Consider the following 26616-nt stretch of genomic DNA (forward strand, 5'->3'; position numbering starts at 1 on the left):
GCAGAGGGAGGCGGATCCTGATATACATCAGCAATTCGTATTTGGCTCACTCTTCCTTAACCCACCTTTCTGCTTGCCAGACCTCTCTAAGGCTGTAGAGAGGCAGCCAGGGTAGGCAAAGGCAGCAGGTCCACACCCCCTTGCCAGTGATAAGAGGCCATTTCAGACTACAGTTTGTCTCTGGGGTAAGGGGCTAGATGACAACTGGCAGTGGGTCACTGAGGCAAGGTGGGTATAGGGGTTGGGGGCTCCCAGATGGGGAGGACCCCAGAGTAAGGGAGCACTGTGGTAGGGCAGTACCCAGAGATGGAGAAAATAGATAACCATGGGTGAGACATCAGCCAGAAGGGGGCACTCTAGCACCAAAAAGCCAATTCCCAGAGTGTCCACCAGGAGGTGCCCATGGTGGTGAGGCACGCCCAGTTACACAGATGCTAAGATGGTATTACAAGGCATGGATACCTCTTCTGTTCATTCCCTCTAAAGCATTTGCCATTGGCCTGCACCTAAAGGCAGGCTACTGAGCTAAATGGACCATTGGTCTGACCCAGTATGGCCGTTCTTATGTTCTTAACTCCAAAAACGAGGTGTTAGATGACAAACTGAGTGGCCAAAAATCAAGCACCCAAAACAAAAATACATTTCTGCAACCTGTGCTCTTAGCAAAACACAGAGACTGACTGTGTGAAAATGGGTGTAATGTCAGCATCCTGCACATCACGGGAGTTTTTGTTCTTGGGAGACACTTGTTCCCAGGGCTCTGCTAAAGATGTTACTAACTGGTGTCCCCTTCAGGGCTCCAACAAGGCTGTGTGCTCTGATCACTGAAGAGCAAAACAACTTGTCTACTTCTCTAGATTCCAACTCCATAATGTGGTTACCCTCGTCACAGGTCCTGGTATTCAGATTCCATCTAGGCATTTATATTGCAACTGTTACTGTTGCATTTAAATGTATCGAAAGCATTTATGGATTTAGCCTGACCCCCCTCTGTGAGGTGAGGGAGATTATTATCCCCATTTACGAGAGAGACTAAATTATTTAACTGTAATCCCCAAAGGAAGCAAGTGACAGAGCCAGGAATGAAACCCTGTACTGGAGCCCAGGATGAGCTCCCTTTTGTGGGCTGTCACCGAGCTGCTGTTTTGGACCCAAACCTTGGATCTTCTGAGCGATGGCCAGATGCTACCTGTGAGACTGGCCTTTCAGGCACATCCCTGAAGTACAGACTCAAATGCGAGTTCCCCTTCTTGGGATGTGGACCCAGCAGCATTAAGCCTCAAGATCAGGGTGGAGCCCCTCTCTCCCTCCCACCAGTAATTCTCACATAACCAGTAGTTCTCCAGAACCTCATTTGCAGGGATAATCTACTTTACAGTTTTACCCTTTGGGAGACTTTGTGACCCTTAGAGCGAGTAACAGACTTTGCAAGGCACCTGAAGAGTGCACGGATTTACTTTGCCTTTGCAGAACAATTACTGACAGTCTTTAATGGTGCTTGAATTCAGGGACAGACACTTAGTTGTGTCATTCCCTCCCCTTAACAGGGATACGTGACACCATAAGGGAAGGCCATACCCAGTGCAGGGTGAGTGCACTCGTCTCCCACTGAGGAGTGCACATATAATGTCTTGTTTTGTTCTCCCCAAACTGTGCCTCTAGCTCCTCCCATAGTTCTGTAGCTGGGTGGCTTACTTGCCAAACTCACCCTGATCCCCAGGGCAGTGTGGCCCACTAGCCAGAGTTAGTAACTCACCCCAGTTTGCAGGGCAGTATGGCCCCAATAGCTCTATTCAGTAACTTACCTCAGTCCACAGGGCAGTGCAGTCCAATGGCCAGAGTCGGTATCTTGCCCCTATTTGCAGGATTGTGTAGCTCCATGGTAAGGGGCAGGAGATAAGGGAGGGGGTTATAACTTGTGGCAAGGAGTCCAGGCCCTCACTCCAGGGCCCTATTAGTGGCTATACTCCAGCCACTTAGTCAGCAGGAAAAAGCTCTGACTGAAACATGCTGACTCCCTGGCATTGGCTCACTCACCAGTTAGCCGTTGCCTCTGGACCCGATGGGGCCTCTGGGAGCTTCTGGCTTTCAGCCTAAGCGGTAGTGCCTCTATGCCTAGGTTTTCATTGCAGGTCCTTTCCCTCCAGTCATCCACCCCAACTGAGCTGTGCTGCTCCTTTATATCTGTGCAGCTGGAGCTTGCTCAGTAAGGCAGAAACGGTGCGGTTTTCTCAGGCCTCAGAGCAGGGTTAACCCTCTCCTTTCCAGTGTGGGGCGAGTGTGCCCTGTCCCAGGATGATGTAATCTAATGTGATGGTTGGTCTTTAGCAGAAGACATCAATAAGGATATAAACAGAATTAATAAAATTCATAAGTTCATTTAGCTGGTTTCCCAAAATTGTCACATCCAGATCTCTCTGTTGCCTCCTCCACTGGCCTGGTCACAATCTATCCTTCCTCTGTAGCTGGGCCATTTTCTTCACCCCACATTTCTTTGAAAGGTGTCTGCAGATTCCTACCTCTTTGGTTGGCAGCTAGGTAACCTCTTTGTTCTGTTTTGTTTGCTTTATCAATAGAATGAGGGTTACAGCTGACCAAACTGTTGACCCAACCAATGTCAGGCTACTAATTCCATCCAGGGACAGAGCATAACAGTGTCAGTTCATTGGCTTTGCTTATGCAAATGAAAAGAACAGCTCCTACTGATAGTGCTGAAGGAATGTGGTGCTGATTAAATTTAAACTGCCTGTGTGAAGCAAGTGTAGAAAACAAAAGATCAATTCAAACCAGTATGGAACTAGCTTTTGTACTCATTTTAAATGTGTTGGTCTAAATCAGGAGTGGGCAAGATGTAGCCCAATAAACCTTTTAATCCAGCCCACAGCCCATCCGGCCATGACCCTCAGGCACAGAGCATCTCCACGCTGCTCAAAGAGGCTGGCTGTTTCTTGTGATTTTCTGTACTGCGTGTGGGGATGGTGGGGAGAGGCATGGGAGCTGAGAGATTGTGCTGGGGGCAGAGGCAGCACGTGAAGCCTCCCCCTCCCCACTCCATAGGCTTGTAGTGCAGAGAGCCTCACGGAACAGCTAGTTGCTTTGAGCAGTCTAGGGCTGCTGGCAGGCAGGGAGCCTTCCTGAGGGTCCTGCTGGGCTGCTGGTCAAGAGACACCTTGGTAAGCACCTCCTGGCACCCCATCCCCTCCCACACTCTAACTCCCAGCCCCAGGTTACCATCTCCCTCCTGCCCTAGGTCCTCACCCAGATCCCCTGCACTGTGCTTCTTGCAGGTCTCAACTCCCTCCCTGACTCTGTGCCCCCTTCTACACCCCTTCCCCAGGCCAGAATCCTCTCCTGCACTCAGACCCCTCCCAGACCCTGCACTGGAATCCTCCGCCTCAGTTCACAACCCCCTCCTTCACCCAAACTCCCTCTCGGACCCCACACCCTCTCCTGCACCCTAGTTCTTTAACCCAAGCTCCGTTCTGCACCCAAACTCCATCCCAGACCCCACATCCCCTCTCTAGAAAAGTGCAGCCTTTGACCACTTACCAAAACCTTGGAAGTCCCCTCCCCCATCAAAAATTACTGTCCACCCCTGGACTAAATCTATGTGGAGGCCAGGACTAAAGTAGTGGGGGAGGGGAAAACAGGGAATGTGTGCTGAAAGTTAGGACTGAGGTTTGGCTGATCTCTATTCAGAAAGCTGGTACATGTCCTTTAATGACAACCCAAGCTATAACCAAGCCGAAGTGATCAGAGCATGAAGCTGTACCTCAGCTATGCCATGCTAAGAAGTTTCTAGGTGTGTGTGATCAATATCACCGTGCAAAAAAAAATCTATTGATGAGCTATGGGTCAAACTAGTCTGTCTGTTGGGTTTTACCCAATGTAGCACATGGCACTCTCAAAATCTTTGGGCAACCCAATCGAGAGAGTGTTTTTTAGGATGTCTGTTTTTGCAGTGTGCACATGCCATGACTGAAAGAGGCTAGAAGATTTCAGTTCCCCCAAATGTCAGTATGTTTTAAACTCTAGTCTTGTAAATTCTGTATAATCTGAATGGTAACTCTGAATTGCTTTGAAATTTGGTGTGCCCGGGAAGGCGAGGGCTTATTGTTAATGATCCAAATTTGATGTAATTTAACCAAGGGGTTCCTCAATTGCAGGTGTCCCCCTCAAAAAGGGTTTCCTGGTGCTACCTTTCATTGTTAAACTGAAAAGTACTAAGCCTGAATCACAGGCTTCTTGATGGTGTGAACTCACCCTTCAATTAATATAACTAAGTTAATCACAGGCCCCCCCCCCTCCCCCCCCCCGAAGATAAAAGGAGTTGTATACTAGCAACTTCCCATCAGTTAGTTTTGTGAGTCATGGGTGGTGGTTTTGGATTGGGAGAATGTAGTTAAAGTGTTGGGGAGGTGGGGAGAGACATATGAAAAATCCCCTGGGAGGAGCAGAATATTGGGAACTGAGATTTGGGCAATTAGGGGGAGAAAGGGTTTGGGCTGCAGTAAAGGAGGGGGATGGATGGTAGGGGAGACAAAAGAGGTGGGTCTCAGGTTAGGGAGCATGGCCCTCCCTATTTCTGCCAGTGTACTCCATCCCCTGCGTCTCAATCTTTGCCAGTGGATTCCAACCACCCTGCACTCCAGTCTTCCAGTACCACTACACTGTTCCACTGTAACATAATTGTCCTTCCCTCCAGGCCCTGTAGGTAAATCTGGTGCAGGAAGGGGAGGTAACTGCAATAGAAATGTTTGCAGACCAGGGAGTGACAACTTCAGGGAGGACCAGGCTGGAAGAGGGGAGTGTTCTGACTGGGTCAGCGGCATGGTTTGGGAGGTGGTGTTCTGAGGCAGGGCTGGTGGGGCACAACTGGCGTGTGTGAGTAGCGGGGGTGGGACTGGCTAAGTGTGTTTAAATGCAGGACATGCGATACACTAGGGATGTGGAAGGTTAACTGGTAAGCATCACCCTAAATGGGTAACTGGTGGGGACTAGAGCAGCTCCCCATCTGCCGTGGATAGGGGGCTGCTCCAACCCCACAGGGGGCCCACCATGGACAGGGACTGCTCCTATGGAGCAGCCTCTCTGTGGGGAGCCTGGGCCCATTGCAGGCAGGGGCTTCTTTGTTGGGGGCTGGGGGTAGGAGCCCAGTGGGCTGGAGCACTCCCCTGCTCAGTTAACTGGTTAAATGTTAGGTTGACCTAACTTTTAACTGATTAACTGGGATTTTACATGCTTCCTATGTACAACTGCCTAAATGCCTGGGAATGCCTAATGACATGATTATCTCTTCCTGTTCAAAAACTGAGAAATTCAATGGCAAAAAACTATGGCCTAGTTGGTGTAACTAAGGCCCTCGGGGGTCTGAAAAATCCACAGCCTCCAACAGCGCTGTTAAAATCAACCTAACCCCCTGTGTAGCAGCACCTTGTAGCAAGGTCAATGGGAAAATTCTCCCATTGACCTAGCTATACGGGAGAGGCCCTCCCTTAGGTGCAGGTAATTCCTTCATTGAAACGCTACAGCAGCACAGCTGTGCCACAGCAGTATTCTAAGTCTCGACAAACCCCATGTTAACGCAGAGTTAAGGATGCTTAGTGGTAGGCAGAACGCTGAATTGAGTAACACTCAGACTTTGGAAAATCCAGCAAAGCAGAAGTAAGGCACACTGACTGCACCCAAATTATTCCCATTGACTACTGCCAATTCCAGGGGAACACAGGGAAGATGGTGTGGCAGCCTTTTCTTTTTGTCCTTTAATAATATTACATGGAATTCTGTGGATAAGAGTGAACGGGCTACAAAAGGAGGCAAAGAAATTGTACATTTTAGCAGATGTAGAGTTGGCGGAGAGAAAAGGTGCTGTGTGTATTAAGTTGACAGGCATGTTAAGGCATTGCTGAAAGAAGGCAGAGTTAAGTTTGCCTGGGCTGCTTTACCTGTGCCTTTCCCAGTCTCAGAAATATGAGTTTTGCTGAATTTAGCATTCTGCAAGGGGAGACGCCACCAAGCAACCTAAAAACTGCAGTAGCTTTTTGCCATTGACTGTGGTGAGGCTTAGCCCAAACTTCTGCAGTTGATGGAGTAAAAAAGATGTAGGTGGGATAGGTGCTAAGTAAAATGCATATACATCAGCATAAAAAATGGGCCTCGGCTGGTAATGTCCCTGATGTGACAGTTACTCTGCCCACTGAAGGGATTATGAGCTTTCCTGGTGTGTGTATTTTAATAGCCTAAATTGAGACGTTAAAAAGTTATTGCATCAGCAAAGTAGGACATAAAAATCAATGAGGCAATCAGAATGCTGCTAACATAGCTCAGAGAAAACAAGCTATAAACCCCTCAAGCAGGTGGGACTGAGCTAGGAAATCATCCAAGTAGCTTACTACAAAAGTGGGGAAAACTTTGGCAAGGCAAGTGTGTTTCTCACTCTAGCACAGAGGCTCCCCACCCATACTGACAGCTCTTCAATTTATTAAAATTTTACAGACCTCCCCCCTCCCTCCCAAATAACATAGCTGTGCCTGCAACCTGCACGTCCCTCAGCCCACGCTGCTTCCTGAGCCGCGTCCCTCAGCCCGCTCGGGAAGCAGCGCAGGCTAAGGGACTTGCTGGCTGCTGGCACAGAGCTTCTTGGCTCCCAACTTTCCATGGACCACCTACAGTACTGTTGCAGACCTCCAGGGATCCATGGACCACAGGTTAGGAACCACTGCCATAGTACATCCTCCCCTTTTCAGAGTGAAGCTGCCATGAAGCATTCAGTTCTGTGCAAAGGACCCTCCTGCCTATACTGTGTCTTTATACATATAGTATTAAATAACAACAGTTTATTATTACCTTTATCTGTGTCTAGACCTTTTTTATTAAATTAGACAAACAGAATTGTTTCCCACCTCCTTCCAAAAAAGGAAGCCCAGATAAAAATCCACAGGAAATTGTCAGACATGGGCAACTACTGAAAATATTCTTTGGAGAAGGCTAAAGTCCACACTGATTTCTGGCCTACCACTCTGTGTAGGGTAGGGATCATTGGAGATTGAGCTGGTCTGTTGATCTCCAGCTCTGTGCAGAGGTGAAGTCCTGGGGGTGGGAGTTAGTGTGGAAAGGCCTTAATCTTGGTTTTATCAGATTCAAAGCCAAGACTGATATTTTCCATGACATTTCTCTTAAAATATTCTCTGGTATTTGCAAGCCAAATGTAGTGTTATACTGATGCATGTGAACCAGAAAGTGGAGCTGACTTCTTTATAAATAATAACAGAGCTGGCTATTTTCCCTGTATAAGCAGAATGAAACACATTGTGAGCAAACCGAATAACCAGCGAAACCTAACCACAGCTTTTAAAATGAGCCCATGGCTCTTGCTACATTTCAACGGCAGAGGCGCAGCTTCTGGGACCAGGTGTGAGCAGGGACAGCTGATTCCCAGCTTGCACCTGGTCCCCCACTGTGCCTCTGCCTTCCCTGACCCCCGCGGAGATGGTGCTGGGGGGAGCCAGCTTTTAAGCTGGCTCCCCCCAGCACTGGCTTCTGCTCCGACAGAGGCAGCAAAGAGGGGGGGAGCGTCTAGCTGAGTAGTGACTCAACAACCCGTTACGCATAGTCAACTACTCAACTAGTGGCTTACATCCCTAGCATTTACTGGTGCAAAACCTATCCTGCCGTTAGCAGCAAAGCCTTATCTGTCTTAAACTGATCTATCCCCTTAATGAGTGTAGGACTAAGTCCCATTAATAACATGCACTTGTTGCTGGTGAAAACAGCAGCCTGGTGTTACAAGCGGAAGTGCACAGAATTCTTGTACAGCTCACATCTCAGAAGAGCAGTTACAGAGCATAAGCAGGCAATTGGTTCCACAGCAGGAGGCACTCTCTGATCTGATCACGAGCCCTGTAATGACACATACAAATTGCTCTCAAACTGTTCAGTGTTAGCTGCACTGATGGGGAGCAGACATCCAGTCTTTAATTAAACAAGTGTGAGGTTGCTCTAATTGGTTACATTTAACTCCTCTGTAAATTCTGTGGTGTCAGAGTGTCTCTTTGTAGTGCAGAACCAGCAAACTCCATGTGATGCCCTGCTGCACCACGAGCTTTCCTCCCCTATTTAGAAATAGTGGTAGTCCAAGGGCATCACATGACTCTTACAGTAGAATGAACTTGCAGAGTGCCTTGGACAAGAGGAACACAGCTGTAGGAGAGCGAGTGGGCTAGCATCACATACTGCATAGGAGCAGGTGTGGGCACTGCATAGGAGCAGGTGTGGGCACTGGCTCCATTCAGCAGGATGGCAGAATTTGTATCCAAAGTGTGGGAGGATGTACTTGGGCTCTAGAAGGGAAGGGTGCCTACCTTGCAGCAATTATATATATTGTATCAAAAAAAGAGTTGGAAAAGGCTTTATGGAGTCAGTCTCCCAGACAAGGCAGGATGGTTCTGTGTTCAGTGAGATGGGCATCTCTTTGGATGGCTGCTGCTCAGTCTCTTTGTCAAGAGAAAATAAGTGTATGTATAGCTCCCAGTAGAGGGTAAAGCGGTGGGAATCCTCTGGGGATTCCCACCCCACAGATCAGCTATGGTTTTAAACTGCACAATGCTAAGAAGGGACCAAGGTGGGGATTTAGGTTGGAATAACAGAGCTTCTCCAGGTTCAAGTCATTGGTCTAATTCAGGAATTGGGGATTTCCCTCTAATTTTACCATAAGGGCCCAGGGAATGGGCTGATTTGATGATGTGACCTCTGCATAAAGCTGAGAGCCAGGAGCTCTTGAATTTGTTCCCATTCTGCCTCAGCCACTGAACTTATCACTTCTTCTCTGCTTCAATTTAAAACTCTTTAAAATGATGATATTAATTGGTTGATTTACTAGCGTTTCTAAAGTCCTTTTAGGACTAAAATATGCCATAAATTGAAAGAGTCAACTAAAATAAAAAGCTAGCAGTAGTTTCAGATCTTAAACCTTCTCCTGTGTTCTCCTGCCAAGTCCTGTGGTTTTTACAATCCTAGTTGTTTTTTTCCAAATGTTTCTCTCCTCTTCCTTTCAATAGGAAAACCACAATGAAAATGCTGTCAAATGGACCAGATAAACAAACTGAACACAATAGTTCTGTTTTCCCTCATTCTTTCTGAGCTGCAGGCATTGTAGACACTGTTTGCAACAAAAGTACAAAAATATTCAAAGGGAAGTGTGATTTTTTTTTTCTTTAACTTGACTGTATTCTGAAGCTCTTGAAAAGACTAATACTGGAGGACTGGAAAATCTTGTATATTATTTCATGACATATTTTTGATTGCCCACGCATACAAACTCTTCCTGAAATGGCATTATATGTGAAAGAAAGCACAGAGTCAAATAACCTAAAAATCTTAAAAGAATCAGACTGTACCATGAAATCTCTCTGAATAGAAATTCCATGCTTGAATACTATTTGAGTATATCAGTAGGAATATGCTGTTGACCACCTGACCAGGATGGTGATAGTGACTGCTCAGGGAAATAATTGAGTTTTCTGTTTTTACCATCTCTCTAATAATGGGGGATTTCAACTATCCAAATACCTATTAGGATGGGATGCAGAAATAAAGTTTCTATACCCCACTAATGATTGATTGTTTCTTGAAGTAGTTAGCCCTGGAACCCACAAGGGACGAGACGGTTTCAGATTTAATCTGAAGTGGAATACAGGATCTGGTCCAAGAAATGAATATGGATGAGTTGCTTGGTAATAGCAATTATTATAATTTAATTAAATATCCCTGGGGGAGGGAATGATGCCAAAGAAGCCCAAAGTAGCACTTAACTTCAGAAAGGGAAACTACACAAAAATGAGGAAGCTAGTTAAATGGAAATAAAACAAATAGACAGGAGTAAAATGCCTGTAAGCTGCATGAATTTTTAAAAAAAAACACCCCAATAGAGGCTTAAATGTATATCCTACATTAAGAAGAATAGCAAGAAGACTAAAAACAAAATGCTGCTATGAGGGTTGCCAGGTGGTTTCAGAAAAAAATACTAACAAAAAAAGGGGACGGACGGACCCTGAGAGGAGTTAAGCGCAAAAAAAACCAAAAACCACCACCACCACCACCACAGTGTGGCCCCTTTAAAAAACATGTGGTGAGGATTTTTGGCCCTAACAGGCTGCCAGCAGCTGCCCGCCATCTTGCCTCCCTGCATGGGTCTGGAAAGCTCCCCTGCAGAATCCAGTAAGCACTAGGGTTGCCAGGCTACCTCCGTATTGAGCTGGACAGCCCGGGATATTCACCTCCTGGCCGGGGAAAAAATCAGAAAGTACCGGCTATTTTAGGTGTCCAGTATTTTCTGAACTTTTTTACGGGACAGGAGGTGAAAATACCGGACACCTGGCAACCCTAGCCATGACACAGCAAAGTAAAAGAAAGGGTCTGAGGCAAGAAGATAACCTTTAAAAACTGAAAGCCAAATCCTACTGAGGGAAAATAGAAAAGGGCCTAAATTCTGGAAGGTCAAGTATACTGGTATAATGAGGCAGGCCAAAAGAGAATTTGAAGAGCAAGTAACAAACGGCTGGAAAACTAACAACAAAAAGTTATGTAAGTAAACCAGAACCAGAAATCTGGTGGGCCATAGGAAGACACGGCCATTCAGAGAAGCTAAATGAATTCTTTGCACTGGTCCTCATTGAGGGAATGTCTACACTACAAAACTAAGTCAGTTTTATTTAAGTTGACATTGAACCTCCAATTTAAGCTTGTTGATTCTGCATGTCCCCTCTATGAATATTTTGTTGGAGGATTACATCCCTACTAACAGGACTTGCATCAACTCACAGAGCTATCCCACAGTGCTTGGAGCCAATTGGAATGTTGGGTTAGGCTCGCAATGTCTCATGGGACAAAAACATTTTTGCATGTGGCTATGGGTCTGGCTGTTAGAGTGTAATCGTTTAAATGCTTAATCGATAAGCATTTTTATGGTCACACTGTTCACCGGCACATGCTGGCTCCCATCCTTGCTCCCAGAAGCCAGCTACTGCACTATGCTGCAGACTCTGGAGTAAAAGGCTTATACCGAGAGCATGTAACCGCTAGGAATTTTTAACAGTTACTTTTTAAACCATTTAACATCCATAGTTATGGTTACATGGCATTAGCCTCCCATGAAGCATGTATCTCCCTCCCTGAACTCAATGGCAAATAAACCATGTCTTTTTCATGCCTTCCCCCTAAGCCTGGGTTACTTGTGCAGACGCTACAGCAAGAATGGATCCTGCTCAGCTGTACACTATTGTTGTGAGCATTACACACATCTTGCGTTTAATCCTGTGGTATTTGCAGAGCCTAAGCATGCTGAATAATGTGATGCCAAGTGAACAGGCATGCTGGAAGACATGGACTGGAGCAATTCGCGGATGCTGGTGATATTCATGAATCTTGATGTAGTGGACTGCCCCTTCTGGGCCTGGGAACAAGAAGCACTGACTGGTTGGACTGTATAGTTATGTGTCTCTGGGGAACTGTGGCTGCAGAACTTCCAACAGAGTAAGGCCATTTTCATGGAACAGTGTGTCAAACTTTCCCCAGCCTTGAAGTGCAGCAGTACCCAAATGAGGCTCTGTGGAAGCTTGTAACTCCAGACTGCTACCTGCCAGTGAGGAATCAATTCAGAGTGGGTAAATCTACCATGATGGTTGCTGTGATCCAAGTTGCCAGGGCAATCAATAGACTTCTGCTAAGAAGGATAGTGACTCTGGGAACTGTGCCAGGCCTACTGGATGGTTTTGCTGCGATGGGATTCCCTAACGATAGTGGGGTGAGGGGGATATATGTTCCATTTCATTGTTGCCGAGCTCACGTGGGACTCTTAGGTGGTATCCATGGAGAGTTTTGGGGTAGTGGTGAGATCGCCGCGTAGACTTGCATGTAGCTCCTCATTGAAGCAGCGGATCTGTGGCTCAGAACCAGAGCAACTATTCATCTCCCTTGTCTTCTGGTACGCTTTCCTAAGCTCCTCTGTTTTGAGGCACCAATGTTGTGTGTGTTCCTGGTGTAGCCCTTCTACCCCAGGCTGTGTGCAATTTTTGGCATAGATTACAGCATGTCTTCTACTGATTCAGAGCTCTGCCTACCCAGAACGCTCCTCCCCACACAGTTTCCTGTATATGCCATGCTGGAGCGCATTTTCAGCCCTGGGCATCCATGATCAGCTGTGCTGGTAAGCTCTTCATGCTGATCAAGCAGGAAATAAAAATCCAAAAGTTCCTGGGGGCTTTTGTCAGGAGAACTGCTGCATCTGGCTGAAGTGCAGTGAATCTGAAAGTGCTCACCAGAATGGTCACAGCAGAACACTCTTCAACACATCCTGGAGGCCAATCCCTTCAAATTACACAGCACTACATCTACCCTATCCCTGTGTCAGTATATGAAGAGCTACATTGACTGAAGAGCTACACTTCTCACAGAGCTGGAGTACAGAAGTCAACATTGCATGCCCTTTAGGTCAGTGGAAGGGGCTCAGTCTGGACATACACATTATTAACGGAAACTAACATGACATATGTTGATCTAACTTGGTAGTTATAGAGCAAGCCTGAGAAGATGTGAGGGAGATTCCCACACCTAAGCCATTCATTTGTATGACAAATATGAGAAACGGTTCCAAATGAGGTGTCAATAGAGAAGGTTTTGGAACAAACTGATAAATTAAACAATAATAAATCCCCAGAACCAAATGATGTTCACCTGACAGTTCTGAAAGAACTCAAATATGAAATTGCAGAACTAATACCGGTAGTATGTATGCATCACTTCAATAAACTTTTTTACTAGATAGCTGGAGGATAGCTAATATGATGCCAATTTTTTAAAAAACTCCAGAGGTGATAATGGGAATTACCTAATCTGGCAAGTAAACCTAATTTCAGCATCTGATAAACTGGTTGAAACTATAGTAAAGAATGGTATTATTAGGCACATAAAGGAACATGATTTGTTGGATACACTTAAAAAAACAACAAACTTTAAAGACTAACAAAACATGTAGATGGTATCATGAGCTTTCATGGGCACAGCCCACTTCTTCAGATGACCAGAGTGTTGGATGTCCAGGACCAAAATAAATAAGGGAGAAGGGAGGGCAGGTGGAAGAAGGAAAAAATGCGGCCGACACTAAGCTGGGGGGAGAGGTAGATACGCTTAAGGGCAGAGATAGGGTACAGAATGACTTAGACAAATTGGAGGATTGGGCCACAAGAAATCTGATGAGGTTCAACAAGGACAAGTGTAGAGTCCTGCACTTGGGACGGAAGAATCCCAAGCATAGTTACAAGCTGGGGACCAACCGGTTAAGTAGTAGTTCTGCAGAAAAGGACCTGGGGGTTACAGTGGATGAGAAGCTAGATATGAGTCAACAGTGTGCCCTTGTAGCCAAGAAGGCTAATGGCATATTAGGTTGCATTAAGAGGAGCATTGCCAGCAGATCCAGAGATGTCGTCATTCCCCTTTATTCGGCTTTGGTGAGGCCGCATCTGGAGTATTGTGTCCAGTTCTGGGCCCCCCACTACAAAAAGGATGTGGACGCATTGGAGAGGGTCCAGCGGAGGGCAACCAAAATGATTAGGGGGCTGGAGCATATGACTTATGAGGAGAGGCTGAGGGACTTGGGTCTGTTTAGTCTGCAGAAGTGAAGAGTGAGGGGGGATTTGATAGCAGCCTTCAACTTCCTGAAGGGAGGTTCCAAAGAGGATGGAGAGAGGCTGTTCTCAGTAGTGACAGATGGCAGAACAAGGAGCAATGGTCTCAAGTTGTGGTGGGAGAGGTCCAGGTTGGATATTAGGAAAAACTATTTCACTAGGAGGGTGGTGAAGCACTGGAATGGGTTACCTAGGGAAGTAGTGGAGTCTCCATCCCTAGAGGTGTTTAAGTCTCGGCTTGACAAAGCCCTGGCTGGGTTGATTTAGTTGGAATTGGTCCTGCCTAGAGCAGGGGGCTGGACTTGATGACCTTCTGAGGTCTCTTCCAGTTCTATGATTCTATGATTCTATGGAGGGGGCCAACAAGAAGAGGCAGTGGGTAAAAAATATCAAGGGGAAATCTGAGCTGGATTGGTGGGGTGGAGGAGAGTGTTGTACATCAATGTGTTGCAAGTATTCTTCATCATAAACATCCAGGAACCCAGTCCTTCAATCAGCCATGGTGCCAACTCTGCCCACATATCTATATAAGTGAATTCATTACTGGAGCCAACCACATAAACCACCAAATCAGAGGCTCATTCAACTGCACATCCAGTAATTTAATCTATGCCATCAAATGCCAGTAGTGCCCCACTGCAATATATATATTGGACAAACTGGACAGTCCCTATGGGAAAGAATTAATGGAAACAAATCAGATATCTGTAAAGGGACCATACAAAAACCTGTTGGAGAACACTTTAATCTCCCTGGGCATTCATTAACAGATCTTCAAGCAGCTGTTTTGTTACAGATCAATTGCACAAGCCAAATACACAGGGAAGGACTGGAACTACAACTAATTCACAAATTAGATTCTCACTCCCATGGACTGAATAAAGATTATGGATGGCTGGGTCATTATCACCCTACCAAACAATGAAGGCAACAATGGTTCTTTGTCTATGTAGAATCCCATGATACCATCTACATGTTTTGTCAGTCTTTTAAGTGCTAGCTGACCATTTGTTGTTTGCCAATTAATGGTTCTTATCTGCCTCTTTTGACTTATCCAGCCTTTAGGTTCTTGGAAACTATTTGTTTTTCCTATTACATTCCACCTTGGCTTTCCCCTTGATTTTTTTTTTTTTACCCACTTCCTCTTCTTGTCTCCCCCCACTTCCCATTTTTTACTTCTTCCACCGGCCTTCCCTTCTCCCCTGTTTATTTTGGTCCTGGACATCCAACACCCTGGTCACCTGAAGAAGTGGGCTGTGCTCACAAAAGCTCATGATACCATCTATATGTTTTGTTAGTCTTTAAAGTGCTACCAGGCTATTTGTTGTTTTTTTAAAGTTTATCCTGCACAGACTAACTTGGCTACCCCCTGAAGCTTATGATTTGTTGGGTAAGAGTCAACATGGCTTTTGTAAAGAGAAATCATTCCTCACCAATCTGTAACAATTCTTTTGAGAAGGTCAGCAATCCTGGGGATAAAGTCGATCCAGTGGATACCATGTATTTGAATTTTCAGAAAGCCTTAAGTAAAGTAAGCTGTCATGAGATAAGAGGGAAGGTCCTCTCGTGGATCAGCAAGTGGATAAAAGACAGGAAACAAAAGGTAAACAGTAAGCTGTAAGATGGCAAAATTTTGCAGATGACATAAAATTAAGTCCAAAGCTGACTGCAAAGAAATACAAAGAGATTTCACAAAACTGGGTGACTGGGCACCCAAACAGCAAATGAAATCCAATGCTGATAAATGCAAAGTAATGCACATAAACATAATCCCAAATATACATAATGATGGAGTCTAAATTAGTCAAGAAAAGGATCTTAAGCATCATTGTAGGTAGTTCTCTGAAAACATCATCTCAGTGTACTGCAGCAGTCAAAAAAGAGTATTAGGAACCATTAGAAGAAGGGTAGATAATAAGACAGAAAATATAATGCCTCTATATAAATCCATGGTAGACCTACACCTAGAATATTGCATGCAGTTCTGCTCACCACATCTCAAAAAACCCATGTATTAGAAATTGGAAAAGAGAAGGGCAACAAAAATGATTGAGGATATAGAACAATTTCCATATGAGGAGAGATTAAAAAGACTGAGATTTTTCATTGTGGGGGTGGGAATCATGGTGGAAGAAAGGTGATCTGATTGTGGTCTATAAAATGGTGAATAGTATGGAGAAAGTGAATAAGTAAATCCTGTGTGAATTTAATGTTCAAGGAAATCTAGCAATGGGCAAACTTGCTTGTGGAAACTCGTCAGAAGTTTTAATACACTACATGGTCATTCTCTCTTGTTCTATGTATATTTTACCAGGGCAGTTAGAATCTTCTACTACAAAGATTCCATCATAGATCCGTATAGTAAAGGCACCATAGTGTGTTGTGAGTGGGGATATGTGAGGGGAATGGGGGAGGGGAGTGTCATAACATATCCATTTTAGGATTTGTCAGAAATTGGGAAATCTCTGCCAGTACAAACCCTTATTGTACACATGCTTCTCCGTTACAGAACAGGGATTGCATCAATAAGGTTTACCCTTACACTTAAGGATGGTCGTAACAGCAGCATTGCCAACCAAAAGTCATAAGATTGGCTTGAATCATGGGTTCTTTCCTTGCCTTCTGGTTTTGGAGCCTTTAGAGATCATGTTTTCCAACTTTCATTTGTAACAAGGGCTTACATTTTTTTCATCTTTAAAACGAAAGCCAAGATTTCCATGCAAGCCCATGACTCTAGTAGCAGGCTTTGAGAAAAAAGCAAGTATTGTGGGTCTTACAATAAAATCAGAAAAGTTGGTAGCTGCACCTAAAGCAAGCCTTGCCTTGCGCCAATGTGAGGTAGCTATGAAAGGGGTTTGCTCTGGGGTAGGCCACTTACATGTATCTGCAATGAAGCAAAAACAAACTCTGCCAGCAATTTTGTTAGCACTCTAGGGCTATGTCTACACTCACGGCTTCTTGTGCGAGAAATATGCAAATGAGGCTGTGTGGAGTATCGCCAAGCCTCATTTGCATACCTAATGAGCTGCCATTTTTGCAGAAGAGGCTCTTGCGCCAGAAGGAGCTGCCTACACTGCCCCTTCTTGCGCAAGAAAAACCCTCTTGCGCAATGCCGTTACGGCAATTATTTTCAGGAATAACAGCATCGTGCAAGAGGGTTTTTCTTGCGCAAGAAGGGGCAGTGCAGACAGCTCCTTCTGGCGCAAGAGGCTCTTCTGCAAAAATGGTGGATCATTAGGTATGCAAATGAGGCGTGGCGATATTCCACGCTTAGTGTCATTTGCATATTTCTCACTCAAGAAGCCGCGAGTGTAGACATAACTTAGTAGTTTAAGCCCAAACCAATAGGTTTTTCCAACCTTTTTCTTTAGAAGTGTAAGGGGACTGTTAGCCCCTTCCTAAAACTCTGGGAGTTTTTGGTTGGCCAGCTCCCAGTACCAAAAGAGGAAGGGTCCTGAGACCCCAGGGACAATGGGAAGAGGCCAGCACTCCAGGTCAGCCTGATTGACAGGTTGGACAGGCCAATGTGGGAATTAGGAGGCCAGGTCCCATCTTCCGTGAGAACTGGGATTTTCTGGGTCTATGTCAAAGGGGAAGAGAGCTAAGAAGAATAGCAAGGTCCAGGCTGTACGTACAGGCATACCTGCAGCGACAGAGCCAGACACACATAGCCCACGGAGTGCAAGCTGTGCTGAGGAGCAGACCTGCAGTGACCAGAGTCAAAGGGGTCAGAGGAGCAAGCAAAGAGCTGGAGGCTGGCAAAGCAGCATAGTCTGGAGCTGGGTGTGGTGAGCTGCTGGGACCAGCAAAGGGGGGAAAAGAGGCTTTGGCCAGGGAGATACCACCAGCCAAAAAGCCCTGCAGGCCAGACTTAGAGAGGGATTGTAACTCCAACTGGGAAAGGGGTCCTGCCACATAGAACCTGAAGTCGTGTGGTCACTGCCAGAGCAAGTGTGTCCAACCTGCAGCCCCTGCTGCAATACAGCCAGGGCCTGAGAGAGAGCCCTGGGACCTATAAGGAACAGATTGTGAACTGTCCTTACACTCTGCAAACTGCTGTTTGTGATGTCCCCATGCTACAGAGCTGGGCTATGTGATCTCTTTTAACCTTTTTCATTTTTTCCTTATTCTTTTCTTTTTAATCAGTTGCTGTTTAATAAATTGTATTCACTTTGAACTGTATGTAATGATCAGTGGGTCAAGAAAGCATCCCGTGTAAAGAGAGCACCCCGGCGTGGGGACACCCTAGCCTCTGCCCTCAGTAACTACAAGGTCAGGGATTAAGCCCCAGAAATCCTGGGCCCAGCCTTGTTGGGATTTTGAGGACTCTGCTACTCCGGAGAGTGGAAGGGGAGCCCTCGGGGTCAGGGAGGCCTTTGGGTAAAAGAAATGGGAGTGGGGATTCAGATCCTGTCGCTAGTCCATTTCACCGGGGTAGTATAGAAGCCAGGAAAGTTCCCCACAATAGCAGGACCATTCCCCCACTTACAGAAATCTTAAATCATGAGGACTTTGCTAGTCATCTTTAAAGATGATTGTCTCTTAAACATTTCCCATGCAATGCAGGAGAAAAAGAGAAAGAAACTGACTAGGCTAGTTTCATTTTCCAAAAATAGTTGGTGGTGTACATTGTGATTCGTTTAATCTCTAGTTCTAGTGATATGGACAAGATAACCTAAGGTGGCTTTTTTTACAAACATGACAGTATTTTCCTCTTAAACTGAATGAAATCTTTTTATCTGTCCAGGGTCAGAGCATGAGAAATAGAAATTTGCTATGTGATTTGCATTAATTGGCATTAATCCACAAGCAATTGCAAACTCTTTCTGAACCAGATATACCTCCAGGTCTGAACAGACTATGTCTCACACTCTGGGTCTGTTTCTAAAGCCCACGAGTTGTTGATCACTTATTAATCTGCATTGCAAAGGAGTCCAGTGAGCAATAAAGTATCTGCTTCACATCTTAAGTTAACATTTTGGTAGAGTGGTGCATAACATGCCTTTTGCTGCAACTTCAGCCAAGATGTGGGTGCATACTAGGGATATAAAATCCTGGTTAATTAATTAACTGGTTACATGTTAGGTTAACCTGACATTTGAGTGGTTAACTGACTGATCCGGGCTGGGGACTGCTCCAGCCCACGGGACTAATTCTCCAGCCCCATGCTGGGGCTGCCGCAAGCTCCCAGCCCCTTCATTGAGGCTGGAGCTGCTGTGAGCTCCTGGCTCCCAGCACCTGCCAGAACAGACTCTATCTGTGGTGGGCCCAGGCTCCCAGTGGACAGAGGCTGCTCCGGACTCCAGAACAGCCCCTGCTTGCACATAGGATTGCCAGATGGTTTCATAAAAAATACCAACCCGCCCCCCCCCCCCCCCCCCCCAAAAAAAACCCCTCCTGGAAAAAATTCTTTTGAGGGGGGTGGGGGAGAAAGACCAGGGCCAAAATGCAGTTGCGGCCTCTTTAATTCCCGGGACGCTCCCCCCTCCCTCCACCCGGCATGTCCCAAGTGGTCTTCCGTTGGGCGCCTGAGCCAGGCTTCGGAAAAAACATTTTAGATGTCCGGTATTTTCTGAATTTTTTTACCAGATGGAAGGCGCAAATACCAGACACCTGGCAACCTTACTTGCACAGTGCCTGGGTCCTAACAAAGTAACAACCTTACTTGCACAGGAGCTGCTCCTAACAAAAGCCGACCCTGTCCACAGTGGGGCTGGAGCAGTCTTCTGCCAAAAGTAGGCAGGGAGCTGCTTCAGCTCCCACTGGTTAACAGTTAACCGGAACTGGTAAGCATGATCCATTTAGGATGATGCTTACTTGTTAACCAGTTAACTTTTCACATCCACAGTGCATAACTTTGATGAAATGCAATTGATGCTTTTTTCCAATTATGAATCTGAAAGTAGCCCTACACAGAGGTAGTCTGAAGACATACCTAAGAACTAGCTGTGTTTCATTTGAATCTTGGTGGGTATTTTTCCACATCACAACATTAGCTCTTAGGATTTAGTTACATATCTTGTCTAAACTGGCACATTTTCTCACCAAAAATTGCATTCTGTTGGCAAAACAGTGAGAACGTACACACTAAAGTGCAACTTTGTTGGGAAATGCAATTTTCAGCCCTGCAAGACACTTTTGTCTTTTCTCCTCTCTTTATTGTTCACAAAGAACCAGTGTGAACTCTGTGTTGTTGAGAATACTGGCTTCCACCAGTATCCCACAATGCCTGCCCTTATGGCTCTGCTCAGTGTTTTGTGATTTCTGTTGCCTTGCAGGCATGCACCCCTCCCCTTTCAAAGCTCTGGGAAGTATCTGACAGCTGAGGGATCTGCTCTATTTGGGGAACAAACAATAAAAGCACATTATTGGAATGCTTCTGTTCTGCCCTGCTAGAAACACAGCACATTGCATGTCAACAGCACATTTGTCGCCAAAGCTTCTCATTGCAGACATAGCCTCAGGAAAGATTCACCAGTTACACTGGTATAACTATACTGGTATTTTAAACTGCTGTAGATTGGTGTATAACTCCCCTGCATGGATGCTCCCTAGCTTGTCTACTTTATAAAGGTGCTTTCCTGTTGACCTAATGGTATCTATGACGTGTCTTTTGCTGGCCTAGTTATGTCAGCAAGGGGGATTTATTCCCCTAGACTTCTAGTCCAGTGTTTCTCAACCTTTTTTTCTAAAGTACCCCTTTTTTTAAAAAAAAATTTATAAGTACCCCCAGTACCTACAGTTTTCAGACACACAAATTTTTTTTCTACCGTTGCAACACATTTGTTTAAACAACTTAATCGTAGCTGGGCAGGCAATGAAATTTTTGGGTGTAAAAAGTACAAAAATAATAAAATGCTGTAAAACTTAAAACAAAAATTTAGTTTTCTTCCAATTTCCGTTGTTAATGTACCCTCCCCCCCCCCCCCCCGACTTCTCTTGAATTACTCCTAAGGGTACTCGTACCACTGGTTGAGAAACACTCTCCTAGTCAACATTGCTGTGCCAGCACACCTTTGTAGCACAGACCAAGCTCTAAATGATGTAAGAAGTGAAAGCAGAAATAAGCATTTCTTGTATTAAAATAAATGCCCAACTGGGAAGTTAAACCAGAGCAGTATCATGGTTTGGATGCACTCCTTACCAGATACCACTGTAACTTTCCAATGTAGATAGGCCCTCAGACTCTCAGCCTCTACTCAAAGGCTCAGTAGTAGTAGGATTAAGCGATAGTAGTGGAGCTGTGCAAAGCTTACACATAACATGCCACAGGGTGCTGCAAGCCAGGATGGTGATATAGTGCCACAGCTGTAGAAGTGGGGGCTGACAAGCTTGTATAGAGCCGCAGGACTTCATAAATGTAATTTGGGAACCTTAACCTGTGGGAAGCATTCATCTGTGGAAGTCCAGCTCTCAGATCTGTAAAAGGTAAACCTTCTGCATAATGATGGTGTTTTTCCCTGCAGAAATTGTGGATGGAAATGTTAAAATGACCCTTGGAATGATCTGGACCATCATCCTTCGCTTTGCCATTCAGGATATCTCTGTGGAAGGTAAATCTCAAAGCCTGCATCCACTGTTCAAAAACGAGCGAAGGTGGTTTTGGTTGGGGGGCAGGTAGCTATGTCCCTTCCCCCAAAAGACATCTAGGGTGTGTCTAGACTACATGGCTCCGTCGACGGAGCCATGTAGATGAGTTTACTAGACATAGCAAAATGAAGCAGCGATTTAAATAATCGCCACTTCATTTACATCAAAATTGTTGGCACAGCGCGGTAGTCTAGATGGGGATCAACCGACCCCAGATCCCTTTGTCGTCAGATCCTGTAAGCCTCGTTTCACTTACTCTAGACATACCCCTAGTTTCAAGAGTAGCTGAATCAACAAAGGACATATCCCAGATGACCTCATAGGGTTTTGGAGATCCAAGCTGCCCTAAACCCTGATCAACCTTGCTGGCTAGTTCATGACTTGTTATGGGTATCCTGCGAGGATGCCTTATATTTTGCTCTTTGAAGAGTATTAGAGAGGAACAGAGAAAGAAAGGGACAAGGCTGAAACATGGCAATGTCCAAAGGGTCTGGGACTCTAGCACATTTCCCACTGACTGATCCTGATTAATGTTAATTTGGCTAGCCCCAAAATGCCATGTACACCCACTCTAGGAGAAATAACAGTAACATATCAGAAACCTGCATAAGAGATTCATCACTAAAAGAAGGAAGTTAAATGACTAATAGAGACATGCCTCGCTGCTGTTTCTGACAAAGATGCTGGATCAGAATGAATTAGAAACACTGTTCTACAGCCTACGCATGGGATCAGAAGATTCCAGGGAAAAAATAGGTTAATCCGTGTGTGTCCTTTGCTTTCTTTCTAGAGACATCTGCTAAAGAAGGGCTTTTGTTATGGTGTCAGAGGAAGACAGCCCCCTACAAAAATGTGAACATTCAGAATTTCCACATCAGGTAAAGGGTTTTTTTTTAATAGCATTTGGCTAGCTGTTCATAGGACTCTAGACACTGTTCCATGAGTGCTGATGCTGTGAGACTAGTTGTTACTCTGATATTGTGTAGGAAAAAAGTAGCACCTACTGAATTTCCTAGTGTCCTATAGCACATCAGTGGCAAAACTCACAACAGGACCAAGTTTCCCTGACTCCAAGTCCCTTTCTCTGACCACAGATGCTTCCTTTGTCAAATACTTTGGAGCATTAGGGCCACTGAAGATGCTGTCACTGTTGTAGTCTGGTCAAGAAATGGCACTTCCCCTGAGTGAACTTCCAAAAAGTTTCAGGAGAAATTTCCTAAGGTCAGAGCTACATTAGAAATGTGTATCTGTATAGGAATGCTGGCTAGGGAAGGTGATTTCTTTTTCACTTGTATATTTATGTTTTTGTATATTTGCATATTTTGTATGTTTGTATATTTATGTTTGGTTTTGTTTGTTTCTTAAGCAACATTTCTGTACTGGCAAAAACATTCATGTAGACGAAGTTATACTGGTGGTTTTGCTGTTCCAGATCACTTTGCGTGGGGAGCCAGTTTAAGCTATATATCAGGGCTACTCAACACGCATGCAGCTCGCGGCCCGTTTATTTGCAGCCCGTAGGTGGGAGCCAAAACAAAACAAAAAAGTAGTCAATATAATGGTCTTCCGTTGATATGTGTTTTAGTAGTTAAATTCCTTGACTGCTATTGCTCATTAATAGGGCTTGACAATCTGCGGTGAAATCTACTCGCCAGCCCCGCACTGCGCATGCGCCAGCCCCGCACTGCGCATGCGCCAGCCCCGCACTGCGCATGCGCCAGCCCCGCATTGCGCATGTGCGCGCTGCCGGTGAACGGGGCGACCGGCTGAAATCTACTCGCCACGGGCAAGTAGATTCACTGATTTGTCGAGCCCTGCTCATTAGAAGTGCTGTCATATGGGTGGAAATCGAGTAAATATTGCATTTTAATAATAGCAGAACTGACTTAAATCGGGCCTGTGTGTTGTATAGTCTTGCTTTAATCTTTGTATTCATGCCTGTCGGTGTGAAAGAAGCTATTTGTATCTATTTGCATATATAATTGCATGCATATGCAACCACACTTAAGTTGCAGCCCTCGGCATGTGCTGTGAATATCATTGTGGCCCCCGGGGCTTCCAAAGTTGAGTAGCCCTGCTATACAGGTTGGACCTCCCTTGTCCAGCACCCTCAGGACTTGACTGGTTCTGAACAAGGGGATTTGCCAGACCTGGGGAGGTCTCCTGTCATTGGCCTCCCAGTCTGCCACCCGTCCCTACTGCTGGATGCTTCTGGTTTGCGTCCAGCCCCATTGCCCCTGGGCTATGGCTCCAGCCCCACTGCCGCTGGTCTCCAACACCAGCCCTCCTACAGCCAACCCAGCCAGGGCTCCCTGGAGTCAGAGGTCTCTGGCTGCCAGGGCTGGAGCTCAGAGCTGTATGGCAGCACAGAGCCTCAGCTGCTTAATCAGACCTGCCCAGTCAGGCATTTCCCTGCCTGGAGCCCTGAGCCCCTGAGTGGGCCGGCTAATTAAGCAGCTGCAGGGCTGTCCTGCTGCACAGCTTAGAGGGAACCTTGCTGTCTGCCCTGCTGCCAAACCTCCCTGTCCATGGGTTCTGTAGTCCAGCAACATACGTGGTCCCGCTGGACCACAGATGTTGCCAGACCAGGGAGTCCTGGTGTAAGGAGGTAAAACCTGTACCAGCAAAAACACACTCTTTTGCTGGTCTAAGCTGAGCTTGCATTAGGAGGATTTCCCGGTGTATCTACCCCAGCACACTTTTTCTAGTGTAGACATAGCCTAAGTTTGGGATCTCTTGATTCATCATGGACGTTTGGGAGGGATGACGACTGACCTTGATGGTGAGTATGGTGATCTAAAGTTAGGCTAAACAAATCCTTTTAAAAAGTGTAACTTTGAGGAATAATCCTGTCAGTCGGACTGGGGAGGAGGAGAAATTGGCTAGGAATGCCAGTTATTTTATTTAGGTTTCTTTCTTTTCCTTTTCCTCCACCTTTTGAATTCTACTAAATAAAAGACCATCCCTATCCAAGAGCAAAATATAGGAAATCTACTGTATTAATTTTACATTATACTGACCAGGGTGAATTGATTTAAATCTAGTGGGAAGCCTCGATTTAAATAATCAATGCTAATGAACTTTTCCATTTGTACTTCAGTTCTATATTTTAAGAAAAGATGAATTCTCATTGGTTGATACAACCTCTAAAAAGTATTGATTTACAACTAGCAGAATCTTCACACTAGATTGAGGGCATCTTTTTGGTACGTAATAGAGGGCACGCTATCTGTAAACATTTATTTAAGCTTAAATATTTTCACATTCATGTTGTACATTTTTAGCATGTTAGAAAACTGAGCAGGATGGGGGTCTAAAGCAGAGGAGAGTTCTGTTCACAGTTCAGTATTTATTGAAGTTGACACGAGCTAAAGAGGCTAAAAGTAAAGACATAGGCTGTGTCTAGACTTCATCCCTCTGCCAACAGAGGGATGCAAATCAAGCACTTCGAAAGTGCAAATGAGCCTGGGATTTAAAGTTTAAAGAGAAGTGAGATAAAATGATGGAGGTTGGGTCCATGGAGTGGTATAAGCCAGGGGGTAGGAGTGGTGTCCCTGCCCAAAGTTTGTGGAAGGCTGGAGAGGGATGGCACGAGACAAATAGCTTGGTCACTGTCTTCGGTCCATCCCCTCCAGGGTCCCTAGGGTTGGCCGCTGTCGGCAGACAGGCTACTGGGCTAGATGGACCTTTGGTCTGACCCAGTACAGCCATTCTAAGCTCAGGGCTCAGGGTCGGGGGTCTCAGTGGACCACCTTGATTTTCATGCACACCTGCTCCTGGGTGGCCAGGCTGGCAGCTCTCCTGCCTTAGACGGCCACTTTCCTGTGCCTAGTGCGGAGGTCGTGGACGAGGTTCACGATGTCCGCACTAGACCAGGCAGGTGCCCACCTCTTGTGGTCCCGGGCAAGCTCCCGGGAGCCGCCAGCCTGGTCCCGGGAAGAGGGGGAGGGCTGGGGGGCATCGGGTGGCTGGCTTGAGCCGTGCCAGGTGCAGGGTCTGCTAGCTGGGTGCTGGCAGGCTTGCACCTGGCACGGGCACCGTAGCCAGCCCGTGCCCCTTTAAGGGGTCCAGGGCCGGGAGGGGGGCAATAGAGTTTCCGTGGTGTTGGCCAGAGTGGCCACCAGGGAAAGCTGGGGAGGGCTAGCCTCCCACTAGTTCGAATTAAGGGGCTACACACCCCTTAATTCGAACTAGTAAGTTCGAACTAGACTTAGTCCGCGTAGAATGAGGTTTACCTAGTTCGAACTAAGCGCTCTGCTAGTTCGAATTAAGTTCGAACTAGCGGAGCGCTAGTGTAGCGCCTATCAAAGTTAATTCGAACTAACGTCCGTTAGTTCGAATTAACTTTGTAGTGTAGACATACCCTCTGTTGGCAGAGGGATGAAGTCTAGACGTAGCCATAGTGTCCCAGTGTCTTACCCCCATCTGTCATGCCCCTCCATCTGTCTTCCTAACTGAACTCTCTTCCATCTCTTTCACAGCTGGAAGGATGGCCTTGGCTTCTGTGCTTTGATTCACAGACATCGCCCAGAGCTCATCGACTACGGAAAGCTGCGAAAGGTACTAGCTTAATTTTATTTACATTAAGGAGCAGAGACCTTGGGTTTGTGGAAGTTGAGAGAATGGAGCTAATGTGACAAAGGAGAAGAAAAACTTAAACTTACAACTGAAGCTGACTGGGGGAAGAAAGAAGAGAGAGGTCAAAAATTCAGCCATCATGTGAAGCCTTGTAATGCACTGCCTCGCTAATGGTTAGACATCTGTTGTAGTGTTGGGCCTTTCTAACACTTGGATTGGCACATTGGACAATAGGAAAGTTTGATTGTACTTTGAAAACACTTCACTGAGAATGGCATCTTCCTGCCCAAAAGCTCAGCTCCCTAGCAGGTCTGAAGATCTAGTGACCACAAAGAAATGTGTATTGCTTTGTACACCAATTAGCAATCCTGAGCTAACGCAGCTATGAAAGAATGAGATGGATTTTATTGCTACTTCTGTATTGTCAACAGAGCAGTCTACTAAGTTCTAGTTACTTACACCTGGGCCTACTCATTGAAGGAAATCAGTATCACTGAGGGCAAGAATTTGTAATACCTGTAAACCAAACATATTAGATATAGAAATCATAAGCATAGAGCCCTATCACTAATTGATCTAGGTTCTTGCAATGATGAGGGCAAGTGGGTAGGACCAGTATGCAAATAAGCCAAGTGAAATGAGTTAATTGAATCAGCTGTCTGTGAGAGACAATAACTCAGGGGTGGGCAATAATTTTTAATAGGAGGGCACTCCTAGATTTTGGTAAGTGGCCAAGGGCCTCACTTCAGTGGAGGGGGTGCTGGGTCTG

General features: G+C 45.7%; 1 protein-coding gene across 6 annotated transcripts in view; it reads left to right on the forward strand.

Annotated features, from left to right (window-relative positions):
• The window catches only part of ACTN1 (actinin alpha 1), a 158929-nt gene that overhangs the window by 84999 nt on the left and 47314 nt on the right, over nt 1-26616 (forward strand). For all 6 annotated transcript variants that reach the window (XM_006130285.5, XM_075927344.2, XM_075927346.2 and 3 more), the window contains exons 4-6: nt 21146-21232; nt 22060-22147; nt 25751-25829. In XM_006130285.5, the coding sequence (XP_006130347.1) occupies nt 21146-21232; nt 22060-22147; nt 25751-25829 (254 nt within the window). The remainder of the gene's footprint in view (nt 1-21145; nt 21233-22059; nt 22148-25750; nt 25830-26616) is intronic.

Source organism: Pelodiscus sinensis, chromosome 5 (assembly GCF_052426305.1).
Source record: "Pelodiscus sinensis isolate ZL-2025 chromosome 5, ASM5242630v1, whole genome shotgun sequence".
NCBI classification, from domain to species: domain Eukaryota; kingdom Metazoa; phylum Chordata; order Testudines; family Trionychidae; genus Pelodiscus; species Pelodiscus sinensis.